Here is a 16,224-nt window from a genome sequence, read left to right on the forward strand (position 1 = left end):
TAAATTGCAGCCATTTTCCTTTAAACGGGCATTTTCCCCAAAACTCGAAAATAGGTCTTTGCCTGATTCGCCTGACTTGTTTCTTGAGCATGACGCTCGCATGTATATGCGAATCTTTAGTACTTTTACCATCTTGATATCGCGCACTCTCACACGGACAAAAGACGGAAAAACGAGAACGAGATCAACAGTGCTGTCATTTGTCTTTTCTTCTTTTCTCCGTGCCAGAGTGCGCCACTTCAAGGTGTTAAAGGTCCACTACCAAGTAGCCCAGTTGAGGGTTATTCAATAGTACTTGGTCCTCACACGCGTGCTATTCGGCACTACCCTTGAGAGAACAGCTGCAGAAGTGGCGATGTTTTCTCATGTAAATAACTGCACAGCCGCATTAAGTTGAAAATACCGCTGTGGACCCACCTCCTCGCTCAAGTGGCAGTGCACAAACGAGGCCCGAGATTCGGCAGGGAGGCCTGAAACGGAATGGCGTATGGTTTGCATCAAAGCTGCTAGGATATGTTGCATTTATTAAACGTAGAGTCCCGTCATTAAACTGGTCATCAATTGGATCCTGGTATTCGTAATATCCAAATAAACTGTATCTTCGATAATTCACTTTTTAATAGCTATTATCATTGCTACTTGGATGCTTTCCCATATCCCTTAAGTAATGTGTGGCTGAACTGAAGTAAGCTTTTCTACAAATATTTAATGATAATGACATGCAACCCTATCACGTCGTTGTGCGCCTTGCAAATAATAATATGCCACAATAATTGTGCGTATTTTGATTACCATCACTGTAGCAGAAGACCTTCTGAGGAACTTTGAGACTGCTTTGCATGCTAGGTTAATTAACAGAAGGCAGGTGTGAACATGTAGACAAATATATTTGCACTGAAAACGCTCATTTCGAAATAAATGTTGATACGAACAAAATTAGCGTGACCGTTCTGGTGAAAACCAGTGATAAACTTATACACTGGATTGGTTGTTTGGATGAGAGGGGTTAAGCCAACCGCATAAATCCTAACAAACTTTCACGAATAAGGTGAGATAACGGCAACGAGGAAAAGCCTCCCACTTTCAGTTTGAGTGTTTTCGTTTCAGTAGGTCCAGTGGCATATACCTGATTAAGTAATTAGCGCAGTTGACGTTTAACTATTGACATAAAAAATATTGCGAGCCTTTCGGTTGTGGTTTCTCTCCGACTTGTTGACTTGTCGTTCCAAGGATGCGCCTCCGTAATATCAATAAACTCGATCCTTTTATCTTTTTTAATTGCTTGATTAGCGAGCGACGTACCCATCGACACAAGGAAGACACCCGCTGCCAGACTCCGCACGAAGGCAATACGTCACCTGAATTTGACCCACGCTAACAGCAAACAACCAAAAGAGCGAAATGAATTGTGCTGGCTTTGGTGTCACATGGGGAAGCGGTACGCGTAGCTCGCGGCCTAGGGACTTTCGCGGCCGACTTTAACGTACGGTGTCATCCGAACTGCAGCTACCGCAATGAATGACAGGCGTGTGCCCCAGTTATTGGGGCTCTGTGAAGAACTTGGGCGTTACTAATTGGCTCTGTGAAAAACTCTACTGGGGCCCAGTAGAGTTGTTCACAGCAAATTAGTAACACAGTTGCCCCAAGGCAAGGGCAATACACTGGCGCGCGACACTCACTGCAGATGTCGTCCTGAGCGTAGGCAAGGCCGACGACAGCAAACAAGGTGAGAGCGAGGACAGCCTTCATGTTGGCGGGGATGGTGCGAGGCGTAGGGCGGAAGGTGAGAAAGAAGCTGCGCGGTGCGTTCGAAAGCCGGCGTCCTTATAAAGCATCTTTCTCCCCTGGAAGCATGTTCTCGATACTGGAAATCGCGCCCTTCCAGACCCGTCGCAAGCGGAAAGATAAGTGGGTTTGGGGCAATCCGCGCCATCCTTGAGTTCGCGCGCACCTTTTCTCTTGGCTGATGCAAAAAAGCTGAGGCACAACACTTGTTTGTCCCCGCCCTGAGACTGCCCTGCCTTCTTCCCGAGAAACTGATGACAGCCGGTGAGATAAACGTGCTTTGTCCTATCGGCAGTTACTACCCCTGCATAAACTTCGTTTCGAAAAAAAACGCGAGAAAGAACTTAACTCTGCTTACGCTTGGTAGTACACTTTGTTTAATTTGGATTGTTCTTGCCCAGAAAGCGTTGGCAGCCGGAAAGGTAAGCGTACTTTCCAATTTGGTTCGATGCTGATGATGATGGTTGGTGCTTAGAGAGAGAGAGAGAAAATGCATTTAAGGGTAGAGGCGAGGTTAGCCGAGTCATTTCGCTTAGCTTGCTGCGACTTATGAAGAAACAAAAACATGAGGGTATGTGAAATAAAATAAATAAATAAATGTATAAAAAAATCAAATAAAACGTGCTGTTGGGATGACTGATACATACTGAAGGGGGGGACTTCGCGCAAAAAAGCCCAGGACGGTGGCGGACGAGACAGAAGCGCTTGTCTCGTTTGCCATTGTCCTAGTCTTTTTTTGCGCAAAGTCCCCGGAATAAATAAATAAATAAATAAACAATGACAAAATCAGGTGATGCACACGAATGTTCAAACACATACACGGAGTTTGATTGATTGATTGTAGGGTTTAACGCGCCGACGCAACGCAGGCGATGAGGCGCGCCGTAGTGGAGGGCTCCGGATTAATTTTGACCACCTGGGGATCTTTATCGTGCGCCGAAATCTCGTGCACACGGGCGTTTTTGCTTTTCGCCTCCATCAGAAAAGCGGCCGCCGCGGCCGGGAATCGAACCCGCGACCTCGTGCTCAGCAGCGCAACGCCTTAGCCACTGAGCCACCGCGGCGGGTACATACACGGAGTTTGGCCGTGAAGTTAATTACAACACTTGGTCCAAGCTAGTGCTACGCAAAATCACCAAGAGAGCTTTTGTAGCTCATACGGCCTCGTGTGGGTCCGACCGAGGGCCCAAAAGTGCTCTGAGTTCAAGGCCTGCGTGGTGTGGCATACACAGAGATGTAACGACAGTCTGCCTTGGCCCTGTGCAGTTTGGATAGGTGCAGGTGATATGGTTGATATCTTCTGCCACATTGCATTTTGGACAGAGTGGTGATTAGTATGAGTACTACTGATGTTTGCGGAGCAGTATACGCCACGTTTAGACGTAAGCGGTGCAATGCCGCTTCCTCACTCTTCTTGAGCCCAAGAGGCATTTTAAGCTGCATTTAGGGTCATTCAGATGCATAGGCGTGTACTGAATTTTGTTGTCGGTCCGACTGTACCGCTTTGTTCTCCAGGCAATCGAGGATGCGAGGGTTGCCGTGTCCTTGCTTGTGAAACGAGTTGGCAGCGGGGGAACAGACGCTGTGGGCCGATGATGCTGCGTTATCCTCTTAAGAACCCGCGTGCAAGTTATTGCACATTCAGATTTCAGCGCTCCGTAAACAAAACTGGCTGAAGGTGAAACCAAAGCAGTCTCTTAAAGGTAGAGTGGAGACAGATGGTGCAATCTGTCTGTTTCTGCGACTGTAGTTGCGAAGTTGCGCTTATACTAGGAAACAAACACCGCTTTTATCACTCTAGCGCAAATTAAATGGTTTTCATATTTTTGAAAACGCTTTGACACTCTTAATTTTCGTTTTACAGGCTGATGAAAGACTAAGGTAATATTTGCCATGGCTATTTAGGCCTTGACTTTTCTAATTCCTTCTTCATTTCACTCGTAAATTCGATCATTACATCTGGGCAACGTTACCTTTCTAGGCTGCATTTGGCATTTCCATAACATTGATTTCCTCTTCCTCACTCTTAAAATTAGAGTATATTTATTACAAAAAATTGCCTATATCATACGATATTTGAACGATAACTTGAACGATACGATATTGGAACGATACGATAAAAAATCATACGATATTTGAACGATAAGTTGAGTACGAGGTAATGGTATCGTAAGGTGAACGATATCGTAGGCTTCTACGATATCGTTGAGATATCATACAGGCTCATCGTAGTAGCTCATCGTACAAGTCGGATCTTTGCAAGCCGCGTCGTTCAAGTTTATTGTACAGATTTCCCTGGGGAGAGCGACGTAATGTATTCGTTGTGTGCGTTTCATACAAGTGTTGAATGTGGAGGTGCTGATATTGTGCTGTGCATGTGCTTGGATCCTTGCACATTTGTATACGTAAAAGAATACTTGGAAGCTGCTGCTTTTTTTCCTTTTATTTCATGTCTTGCAGCAGGTTGGCAACATAGCCGTTTAGGGCTTTCAGCCTCTTCTCTGTGGTCGCTTCACTGCTCCGGTGTTGCACGAAGTAACCATAGGTATTGGTACAAAATGGAAGATGAGAGGGAGCAGAGAACATGTGTTTAAAGGATGCACGTGATCCTTTTTGAGTGTGACTGACCCATTATGGGAGTGATATTACCTGCTCAGTTAGTTGCACCACCTGTGAGTACTTTCCATGGTCAAATGAGGCTACTCTTTACAGCTGCAGAATCCGTGCTTGCTCACAATGCCATGACCAGCAAACATTGTTGGCCCACACCTAAATGCAAGATTAGGCACATGTGCAGATTTGTACCTTACATTTGTGCTAGCGCAGCGGAGAAAGTTCTGAGGAGGGGCGCCTAAAAAAGTCGACGTTTTCATTAGGCTTCATGAGCTTGAGCTCACAGCATGGCTGCGAGACAACGCTATGATCCCAGGTTCAAGCCTATAGCAGCGCGTCTTACACTGAGCACGGTTACCAGAACTTGGACATGGCACTTGCCTCACTAGTTTAAGGGACGCCATCTTGTGAGAACAGCGCATTCGAAATATTGTTTATTTTGCCCCTATCTCTGACTTTTGAGAATGGGCTAAAATTCACAACTACCTATTAGGGCAAAGGATGCAATATTACATTTCAACTCAAACCGAATACAACCATTTGAAAATTTCCAATTGGCTGTCTCCGCTTGCGCTTTCCAGCACTGCTTGGGTGACAAGCAGTGAAACGCTGAAGGTGCATTTGATAACCACCTCTCATCTATCATTTCTCATCTCCTCATTGGGGCCAACTCTGCCCCCCTTTTTGCATCCTCACGTCAACGCACTCAAGCGGCCCTAGTCAACACTTTCCAGATAAAGACCAGCGATGTACTGTCATAATGCCCAAGTCCGTATTTTTTTTTAATGATGCGCTATGTGCATCTTGTTTCTAATGGCCCTTCTTTTTTAAAACAAGGAAAATGGTGAACTTCTCTAGCTTTAAGCTCCGCCACCAAAATAAAGCTTTCTTGCCAAGAGGGCGTTAACACCACCGAGGCATGTTTGTTGCAGGACCTTCCAGTAGAAGCCATAAATAATATCCTTGACTGCAGAAGAGGGGGAGGCGGGGCATTCTGACAGTGAAGGTGTTTCTTTAAAATATCGTTAATGCACTGTTACACTAACGGTACCCACAAGCACGTGCAAAGCAGTATGCTTACTGCAACGTGAAGATATGCAGACGTTAAGCAATGCTTGCCATCAGGCTAGCCAAGCTCTATTGCAACATCTTTTGAAACGATTGCGCTGGTACTGTTCACTGAAATGGGCGCAAAAAACGTACACATCAAAGCGTACATTTCTTGGATCTCGTTTATTAAAAACAGTACCCAGCGCAAAGCGAGCGGCTAAATTGTCGCTCGGAAGGCCTTCCAAGCTGAAAAATAAATATCGGTTCAACCCGGCGTTCCAACTGAGGAAGTTTTTCTTTTACCAGGTGGGATTCGCAGCTATTTGGCGAAAGAAGTTTTAGTGGAAACGGCGACGGCGGGTTTCGGGCATTTTACGGGGCAGCCCTTTGACAGCCATTACCTGGGCTTCGCGGGAGCGGCATCTGTTCTTGTCCGCGTAACCGAGTGAGCGAACGCAGCAGCGCCGAAAGAAAGGAAACGGAAAGGAGCGTCCAGTGGAGGGTGAAGTGGAGTACGACACGTGCAGCTACGGCGTCATCTCTCTCACTGCCTTTCCCTCACACGTCTCATTTTTCACCATCAAGGAGCACCCTCCCCCTGACAGTTTCCCCAGACGCTCTTCCATTACCCGCTAATGCAAATAACGTGATGTTTGCGTGGGAGGTCCAAACACTATGTGCAACAACATGCTCGCTGCTCCCTTGTGCAGAGCTAATCCGAACCACGTGACATTTACACGGGAGGATCAAACCTGATTTGAACATGCTGGCCTCCGGCGGCGGCGCACTGCGAGGTAGCAGTAGAGTAACGCACGCCGCCGTGCGTTCGCTGATCACGCCAACACTTCTTGAGAAGCATCACAGATGCGCCGTGACCTAGAAGACTGCTACTCGCGGTGCGGACAAATTTTGTAATCGTCAGTTCATTTTTTACGCCCTTCCGTGCTTCTGTTTATTTTTCGCAAGCATCTGATAACCGCACTACCGCGTTTAGCCCTTTGGCACAACTTGCCAAAGGGGCATGGGTAGAGGCGAGGAGGGAAAATAGTTGTGAAAGAACTGTCAGCCGTGGTGAGGGGGAGCCTCGGAGCGGCGCCAAGTAAATCGACGACACCGGAATGAGGAATGGGGAGGTTAGACATATACTGCTTTGCAGTATATCACACTGCATCCACTCAGTCGTAATGTGAACACATAATGAAACACAAATCACTCAGAAAAAAGAAACAACTTGCGACATACATCAGCACTTACCAAGATCAATTTACACACACTTATACCTTGCTTAAGCGGGACGCGGGTCTAGGAATCCCCAAATGTGGCCAAAAAATCAATTTTTAGAAATCGCCATTTTCGGAAAGTAGAGCTATTTTTCTGCCGGTTAGCAAAATATCCAGACCCAGGAGTACGTATTTAAGTCATAATATCAATTTATAGCACCGACGCCCTCTAAAATCGGCCATGATTCGAGGGGAAAATAGCATTTTTTCGACGACTCGCCCCTCGGGTTCTACATGCCCCACGGCGTCCATCTTGGTCTCATTCGTAAGCACGTCTTTTCGTTTTCAATTCCCCGCCAGAACCACTCCGTTTCTACCGTTGGTTGCTGGTTATACCGGGGTAGAAAAGAGACGGAACGCGCCGCCCAATCGGCTACTGACTGCATGTGACCGCAGGGCGCAACATCATTGTCTGGGCGCCGTGGGTCGTCTGCTCGGCACTCTCATCACAGTGCAACGGCTCATGTATTGATCTATGCGAGGACCGGCAAAAGCCCCGCACGGCGTAAAAATAAAGTAAATATGTCTACCGATAACTGAAATGATGAACTAGCAGTATTAAAAGCGCCTGGAGTACGATTTTCTGCGTGTCTGACGACGACTTATCGCGAGAACGGCGCCGAGACGGAGGTAGGCTTAGCGCCCCCGCGGGCTGCCGAGACGATAGCGTAGCGATATGATTACGCCTGCGGGTGCACTAAGTTGCGTCTATCTTTCGATCAGCAGCAAATAGAAAGAAAATAAATGATGAAGTGGACGATGACGCATTCCGACGTCGCAAGAGAAGTGTGTTCATTCTGTTATCAACGATGCCGCGGCGGGTCGGCCCGCACTCCGGCGCGCGCTTCCTTGTCAGCAGGTTACCATATAGATGAGCGATTTGGGAATTATAAATGCTCGCATTGAGCACAATGTGCGTTAGTGACGTGATATATGAGTAGATTAGACCGAAAACGTGGTTATCCCACCTAGCCAAGTACATGCACGTTACAGAAAAGTGGCGGGCATTCCGTTACCAGCCCCTTCGCTGCAACTCATTTCACGCGATGCAAATCCGATTTGATTGCTACAAATGAAGCAGTAACATAACAAAACAAACGTTTACAACTGTGGTGCACGATCGGCACCTCAGTCCTAGTCGCGAAATAGTACGGTGCGCTGCCAACAGCATAAAAATTGAAGCAACGTTCTGGCTTTGCTTTAGTTCACTTTTAAATGCGACTGCATTTCTTAGTCGGGGTTGTCGTGCGGTCTGTGCCGGCGTCCGCACGCAGGTGTTATCTCTCCGCGCCCCTAGCAACAGCTGTGGCGCGCCTAGCGACCGGAGCAGGTGGTAGCTCGGGCGGGAGTAGCGGAGGGCAAGGGGAGAGGAGGAGCGCGCTCGGGCGTGTGAGGGCGCTCGTATCGCGGAGCTCGGCGGAGAGAGCTCGCGCGCGGGGCGGGCGTGTTGCGCGGGTCTCTCTCTCTCCTCTCCGCGTACCCTCTCTCCGCTCGCTGCGCTCGGAAAAATACATATAAATGCAGTGGAGCGCGCGCATCTTTCCGTGACTGCTTGCCGCAGCGCACTCATCGCTGCACCCAATGCATTCGCATTTCCGCACGATCCCCTTCGGGAAGGTGGGGGGAGTTTTTTTTTCTGCCAGGTGCCATCTGTAAACAGGGGATTTCATAATTTTCCCAGCAACGGATTTCAGCAAACTTGGTATGCTCGTGTTGAGTGAAAAGCGAGCTACATTCAAGAACCTTCCTTTTTTTCATATGCTGAATAGATACAACTGTTACTTGTAGTAAAATGTCAACTGCGATTTCCTCAGCTTCCATTATTTTGCATATGTGCCTAGCCTTACAGGGGTTTTGAGGTAGTTTTTTTCAAAGGATTTCTACAAGTGTTATACCGTTGAATTTGGGATAAAATGAACTGCATGCTGATGGTATTTTAGTTGGCTCATTTTGCCCCAAATAAATGTTGAGTAATAAAATGAGCTTCTTAATTTTTCTGAAAACTGTACTTGGCATAATTAGACTAATTTTATCCAATCAACAAGCTTTACAGGAATATAAATAGCATCAGCATGCATGGAAGGTCTTAAGATACACATCCATACTATTTATTTGAAGAAAAATTGAATAAAAAGTGCCTTAAAAGCCCGTAAGAAATTACTTAGGTAGGCTCCAGTATTTTCTTTATAACTCAAAAAATAATTATACCACTTGAAACCTAATTACATATTTGAAATGAGGAAGACAAAACACATACGCACAATCACTTTCATTATCACAGACCAATTAATAAAAAAGTTCATTTCAAGACCCACGTCTTTCCTTAATTTGTTTCTATACAGGTTTATAAAAATAATTTAAATAGTCACCATGACCTCCAAGATCCGCAACAACCTGCGAAAGTCATATATAAAAAGAAATAAAAGCATCATATCTACTGTTACGGTAACAGTGCAAATTCACATACAGTAGTATTGTACGACGTATAGCATAGGGTATTTTCTGATATAAATTTTTTATTTCTTTCTTAAAAACACCGGGAGCACAAGAGAAAATAATTATTCCTGACGTATTATTAATTATGCTGACGGTCTCAAACAAGAAGGTTTGCGTGCTGTAATTTGCTGGGGTGGCCTCGGGGGTTTTCACTTCCTGGGTGAGGCAGCCTTCCCTTGGGGTCACGGTAAGCCCCAGGTAACGTAAGCCCCCAAGGCGATGATCTCGGGGAGCCGACCAGTCCATGCGAGTGCATTCCGAAGAAACTACCACCTCCCCTCGTGGGAACCCCTGAGTAGATGCGACGCATAGGGAGTTCACGTTGCAGCGTTGGACACCGGAGGAACGGCGCTGGAACGATGGAGCGGAGCGGCGCAGGCACCGCGTTTTATAGCGCGCATAAAGGTGAGGTGACGCGCCGGCGCCAGATCGTCTGCCGCGGCTATGACGCAACACAATCCAACACAATCCATTTTAATCCAATCCAATTCAATCCAATCCAAGCCAAGCCAAGCCAATCCAAGCCAATCCATTTGAATCCAATCCAATGCCCCTGGCGAGAGAGTGTTCGCTATCGGAGAGGAGAGGGGGTGAGCGGCAGAGAGCGCAGCTGGCGCTGCGAGGAGAGTGGGGGAGGGGTGTGATGATGATGATGATTAGTGGCTTTCCCTTTGAATCGGGGCGTCGGTTGTCAGCAACCGACTTGCCTGTTTTATTACGTTTACATGCACTACTCCCAGGTTAACCTATAGATTTGCTTCCTCCCTCCCATCTCTCCCTCTTTTCTGTTTTAAACTCATCGCCACCATCCCCCTTTTTTCTCCCCTCACTGTTCTAAATTCTCGTCCGCATGATTACTCCACCTGCGTACCCATCCCTTCCCTGCTTTTCCTCCATCACCACTCCAGTCGCCTCTTCGTCACCTCTATGGCCTTGAAGTTGAGGTTCCCCCTCGCCCCAAATCCCAAGGCCTCCGCCAGCGTCGTTTCCCCCTCACCCCGCGGTGGCCGTATCTCTGTGCAGCTCCTGACAATATGGACGGACAACGACAACGCCGTATGGAGGGACAAGGCGATAGAATGAGATGCCGTTGCATCTAAAATGTTGGACCTTAAACGCTGTGGCCTTCGCTTTGCCGTGCAAAAGAGAACGCGTTTAAAGCGATGGGTCCGGGAGACAGTTGCGGCAGTATAATCTGGTACTCCCAATTATCGCATCCGGTCAGCCATTTTCCGCGGCTCCAGCCGCTCGTTTGAGCCGCTATCACCGCTCCGCGGGAGCTCATGATTCGCACGCCCGTCCTCCAGCGTGGCCGGAAGCAGAATTCCACTATACTAACGAGAAGAGTATAGTGGTCAGTATAGTGTAGTATAGTATAGTAGAGATCGCCAAACAGCAGGGTTACTCAACGAAAAAAAAAAAGAAAACACTCCCCGTCGGGGAATCGATCCCCGGTCTCCCGTGTGACAGGCGGGGGATACTGGCCACTATACTAACGATTTTTTTTCTCTATCGCCGGGTTTGCACATCAACAAAAGAAAAAAGGCATGAACAACTGCTAACGCTGTGGTTGCCAGCGTAGCTTAATTAATAACGCGGTATGTTCAATATTTCTTCCACCTCCGAAAGCCACTCCGGTACACACGGATGGGCCTTCCACACTTGTACGATCCCTCTGACGTTCTTGCAGAAGTACTGCTTCGCGGGCCTGGCATCGATTAACTGTTTCGGAAAGCCATGCGAGACCTCCATATCCCGTGCAAGACCAAAAGCATTAACAAATCGTAATGTTTTTGTTTTCCATTACCGTTTTCTACACGCAGGAACCGTATAGCGTGACATTAAAGAGGGAAGTCCTTTTTCAGGCTACGCTGGAGCACGTCCCACAGAAAGACCGTGTCCCAACAATCCAGAAACACGTGTCCAAATTATTTCGAGTTTCTAACACAGGGTACAGTCCACACCCGACGGAACAAAGAGGCCCTTCGTATGCATTCACGTTTTCACAGGTAGAACACCGGCGTGAAATTTAAAGAAAATGGATTAGACACCTGGTGGAACCGCCATGAACCGCCAGGATGAACTTAGTGTACAAGGGCAAAGGAGTCAGGACAAACCCCAGCTCGTTTAGGCCTGTAACCATCAGTGCTGTACAGGTTAGCACTGCAGGCAGTGAAGTGCAAACTAGAGTAGTGGGTGGAAGAAAATCGGGTATTAGGGGAACTTCAAAATGGGTTTCGAAGGGACAGACGACTAGACGACAACTTATTTGTGGTAAGCCAATGCATAGAGGTGGCGAAGATGCAAAACCGACCTTTGTGGTTAGCCTTTTCCGGACATTAAAGTGGCGTATGATAATGTAGACAGAGAGCGGCTTTGGAGTATCCTGGACGACGAGGGAGTTGGGGCAGAATTCATTAGCTTAGTCAGGGAGCTATACCGGGAGAACCAAGTGCAAATAGTGTGGGAGGGGGTAACATACAATAGGCCTGTATACACCTACAAGGGTTTGAAACAAGGATGTCCTCTCTCTCCACTGCTGTTCATGATCTACATGGAGGGGTTAGAAAGGAAGCTAGAAGTCACTGGGGTTCGACTTATCCTACATAAAAAACGGGCAGGTGGTGGAACAACGGGTTCCGGGACTAATGTATGCAGACGACTCACCTCAAGACGAAAAGAAGACGGAACGCGGCTTTATTGAAGCATAGAGCCCTCTGGGGATGCAGAAAATACGAGGTGGAAAGGGGAGTCTGGAAAGGGGTCATGGTACCAGGATTGACTTTCGCAAATTCGGTTCTGTGCATGAAGCCAGAGACCCAAGCGGGCCTGGAGGTAAATCAGAGGGCGGCGGGCAGATTGGCCCTAGGGGCCTACATCAAAACGACACATGAAGCGGTACAAGGGGATATGGGCTGGTCGTCTTTCGAGGCGAGGGAGGCGCAGAGCAAGATAAACTTTGAGGAGAGACTTCAAGACATGGAGGACGAGAAATGGGCCGCGAGGGTGTTTAAGTACCTGTATATGAGGAGCGTGGACACGCGGTGGAGACGGAAGACCAGGCAGCTGATCAAGCGGTACGGAAAGTCGGTAGGGGAAAGCGCGGTTTACACAACAGTTAAAAAGCAGGTAAAGGCAGAAGAGACGACGAAGTGGGCACAGAGAATATAAGCGAAAAAAACCCTGGAGACTTATAGGGCAGAGAAACGGGAAATTAAGAAGGAGGGATTCTATGGCAATACGAGAGGCAGTGCGTTGCTCTTCGAGGCACGGGCAGGGTGCCTGAGAACCCGGGCATACACGGGTAGCTACAGGCAGCAGGATGAAACGTGTGCATGCTGCGGCAGTGATCGGGAAACTATAGACCATATTGTCAGGAGCTGCACAGAGGTACGGCCACCGCGGGGTGAGGAGGAAACGACGCTGGCGGAGGGTTTGGGGTTTGGGGCGAGGTAGAACCCCAACTTCAAGGCCATAGATAGAGGTGACGAAGAGACGACTGGAGTGGTGGTGGAGGAAAAGTAGGGAAGAGATGAGTACGCAGGCGGAGTAATCATACGGATGAGAATTTAGAACAGCGAGGGGAGAAAAAAGGGGGGGGGGCGATAAGTTTAAAACTCCGAAGAGGGAGAGATAGGAGTGAGGAAGCAAATCTATAGGTTAGCTGGGAGTAGGGCAAGTAAGCGTAATAGAACAGGCAAGTCCGTTGCTGACAACCGACGCCCAGATTCAAAGCCAAAGCCACTAATTATCATCATCACCCGTTTAAGTACATCGTGCCCAGTTCCTGGACGGTACAACGTTCTATACAATGGAACTAGCAAACAAACATCAAGGAGACCTCTCTACAACTTTTTCCTCGGGACATTGCACAAGTATTCCATGGAAAATCGTGTGCACAAAAATTCAGCCGATTGGTCCACTTCACGCAAATAACGATGAATACCTCCAACTAGGGGCTGGTTGAACTAACAACATACTGTGGTAAGACCCCGCTGAAGCATACCTGAATATTGGTGCGTAAGAACGGATCTTGCACCTCTCCCCGAAAAAAATGCGGTTTACAACTTGACGCAGAAAAAGATCTGCCATTGACAGACCCCCGAAGCGGACGCGTCGACACCGGTTCGTGCGACTCGCCCGCTCCCAAGTAGACCCCCATATAAAGACGGCAAACAGGCGTTGCAGCCTTTGCACATTTGCGCGGGCACAGTGGAGCACTTGCATCGCGTACCACACTTTAGCCGCAAAAAGCAGCTGTCGCGTGACCGAATATTGACAGCATTTGCCCTTTCCCTTCCCACATTTCCGTCCTGTCGCGCCGCTCTGTCACTTGCCTTCGCCAGTAAAGATCGTATCGCGGTAGGTTTCTAGTGGCACACCGAGATACTTCGGAGGCGTCACTTTTGAGCTTATACCTTCGTATATGCTTGGTGTCGCATCCCAGTTACCATGCCACAGGCCCAGGCATTTTAGATGCAACGCATCTCTTCAACTCGCCTTGTCCCGCGTTGTCGCGGCGTAGTTCGCATCTCTCCCCCATTCTCCTCGCCGCGGCAGCTTCGCGCTCCGCCACTCTCACCGGAGCGCCATCTGTGCGTCAGCGTGGTCAGCGCGCAGCTTGCGCTCGGCTGCGCTCGCTCCCGTCGCCGCGCCAGATGTGCGTTGGCGCGCAGCTTGCGCTCGGTTAAAAATTTACACCATCTTCCCGCGAGGGGAACCATGGGGTAGATGCGACGCATCGGGGGTGAACATGCTGCGTAAATAGGATACACAACAACAGCAATCCACACGCTGACATCGCTAACATAACGGAAACGCAACGGCAACCCCCGATGCGTCGCATCTACCCCATGGTTCCCCTCGCGGGAAGATGGTGTAAATTTTTTTCTAGTTGACTGAGCTTCCGCTACAGTAGCAGAATCTTTTTAGTGTCTTAACAGCCTCCCCTACGCTGCTTCTGTCTTCGAAAATAAGAGCGATGTTATCGGCACGCGCACTTCACATTACTGCAGTCGCAAACCGCGTATACTGACACTTCTTCATTATCAAACAAAAAGACTCCATTAAGAAAAAAAAAGTAAGGGCAAAAGGGGACACCCTTAATGCACCGAACGTGACTCTTTGACTGGAGTGCTGAGTGCCTTGTTTATAACAAGAGTTGTGGCGCACTTCTTATACGACATACGCACTCCATCAGTATTGAACTTTCCAACGATGACGGGCTCTAGAATAGCAAGCAACAGTTCATGTGAGACCTGGTCAAAAGCTTTTTCGAGGTCGATCTGAAGCAGGGCCGCAACGGACTGCATGCAATCGCAGCATTCTAAAATGTTTCGGGTTACATGGATGTTGGTTTAATTGATCGACCTTTTATTTCACAGGTTTGGTGTCGCCCCACCAAGTCTTTCATCACAGCCTGTAGCCTTTTCGCGGATGCCTTTATTAATGTCTTGTAGTCCACATTTGTTAAAGGTATGGGCATATATGCGTTTACGCTCATCAACTCCCTAGCATCCTTCGTTCTTGGGATGAGCACAGTATGAGATTTCGAAAAGGATGGGGGGGGGGGGGCGACGTTTTAAGTTCATAGGCCTCTGCGAATAATTCCCAAAGGATGGCGCTGAGTTGATCTACGGAATTCTTGTAAAAGGCACCACACAAACCATCAGGGCCTGTGGTTTGACCTGGACTTGGCTCAGCAATGGCTTGCTTTACCTCATCGATTGCAATAGAGGCCTCACGGTTTGTACTCATTTAGTCCCCTACCACAGGCAATAGCGTCATAAACTCCTCCTGGAAAACATTCTGGTCTAAGGGATGACGTGCAAACAAGTTATTATAAAACTCGCAAAACACGCGCTTGATTATTTTCTGGTGCTTAGACACCACACCCTTATAGTCGACATCGGTTATCATGTTTATGTTAGCATATCGTTTCTCCGAACTGATAGCGCTCTTGTTGGGGTCTTCGCCCAAAAGCAATTTCTACGCCCTTGCTAATGCGCCATGAGACGTTTCTTCATCCATGGCCTCCAACAGGGCTTTCAGGGATTGATTATCTATCCTCTGTAAAAGCCCTGGTGATTCGCAGTCCAGTTCTGCAAGTTTTTTTTTTCAAATTTTCCCGAATCCCTATTTCGGTTTTCATTTTATTATTTTTGAGAACACTGGTCCTCTCTAGGGCCTTTATCTTCACGTTCTGCTTAAACCTTTCCCACTGGAAAGTCGTTTGTTTCACTACTATCTATTCTTTTTCAACATTCCTTTTACATCTGCAACAAATTCTTCATACTGTCCTAGCTTACTATTCATCTTCCATAAATCCCAGTTAAAATTTGACGCTTTCTTCTCGGGCCTACCGAGTGAAAACGAACCGAGGCAATGATCGCTTAAAGGCGATAGGAAGGACAGCGTACTGGCAGCACTCAGGCACAAGTTCTAGCGAGACATACACCCTATCCAGCGGAGCATGGCTGACACCCTGGAAGTGTGTAAACTGCACCTGATGTGCACCACTATTTACATTTCCCACATCCTGCAAGCCAAAATCAGCCACAATTTCCTCCAGCACTACAGTACTTCCGTGACGAACGGTTTATCGCTCGATTTATCGCGAGCAGCACACACACAATTGAAATCTCCCAGCACAATAAGAGCGCGGTCTTTATCGAGCCAAGAACGACACTCTTCAAAAAAGCCTTTTCGTTCATCGACTTTTATTGCGCATACACGCAAATTACCCGCCACTCTTTCGACTCAAAAACAAGATCACACCCCTCCATCCGCCCACTCGTATCAGATGAGACGGCTTGAACCGCCACTCCAGTACTGTGGCTAATCAAGAGGAGGCCCCCAGCTGAGAAGCCCACTGCATGGCTTACATAAACTTGATAACGCAAACAAAAACTACGCTGCATGCGCTCAGTATTTTCTTTTCTGTCAACTTTCGTTTCTTGCAAAGCCACTATATCAAGGTCTTGCTCATTTGCAATACGGT

At 47.9% G+C, this 16,224-nt stretch overlaps 2 protein-coding genes across 8 annotated transcripts in view; one reads left to right on the top strand and one right to left on the bottom strand.

Moving 5' to 3' along the window:
- The window catches only part of LOC144175991 (uncharacterized), a 52,072-nt gene extending 50,169 nt beyond the window's left edge, over positions 1-1,903 (bottom strand). For 2 of the 7 annotated variants that reach the window (XM_077705067.1, XM_077705068.1), the window contains exons 1-2: positions 1,680-1,893; positions 418-470 (exon numbers count right to left, since the gene is read on the bottom strand). In XM_077705067.1, the coding sequence (XP_077561193.1) occupies positions 418-470; positions 1,680-1,749 (123 nt within the window). In that variant the 5' untranslated portion in view covers positions 1,750-1,893. Of the gene's footprint in view, positions 1-417; positions 471-1,679 lie in introns of those variants that run through there. The other 5 variants (XM_077705069.1, XM_077705073.1, XM_077705071.1 and 2 more) reach the window with 5 other exon arrangements.
- Positions 1-16,224, top strand: part of LOC144173712 (uncharacterized) — a 228,750-nt gene that overhangs the window by 95,586 nt on the left and 116,940 nt on the right. The gene's annotated exons all lie outside the window — the stretch shown is intronic.

This window comes from Haemaphysalis longicornis, unplaced genomic scaffold (genome assembly GCF_048455015.1).
Source record: "Haemaphysalis longicornis isolate Haplotype H1 unplaced genomic scaffold, Haemaphysalis longicornis Haplotype H1 scaffold_3, whole genome shotgun sequence".
In the NCBI taxonomy this organism is placed as follows: Eukaryota; Metazoa; Arthropoda; class Arachnida; order Ixodida; family Ixodidae; genus Haemaphysalis; species Haemaphysalis longicornis.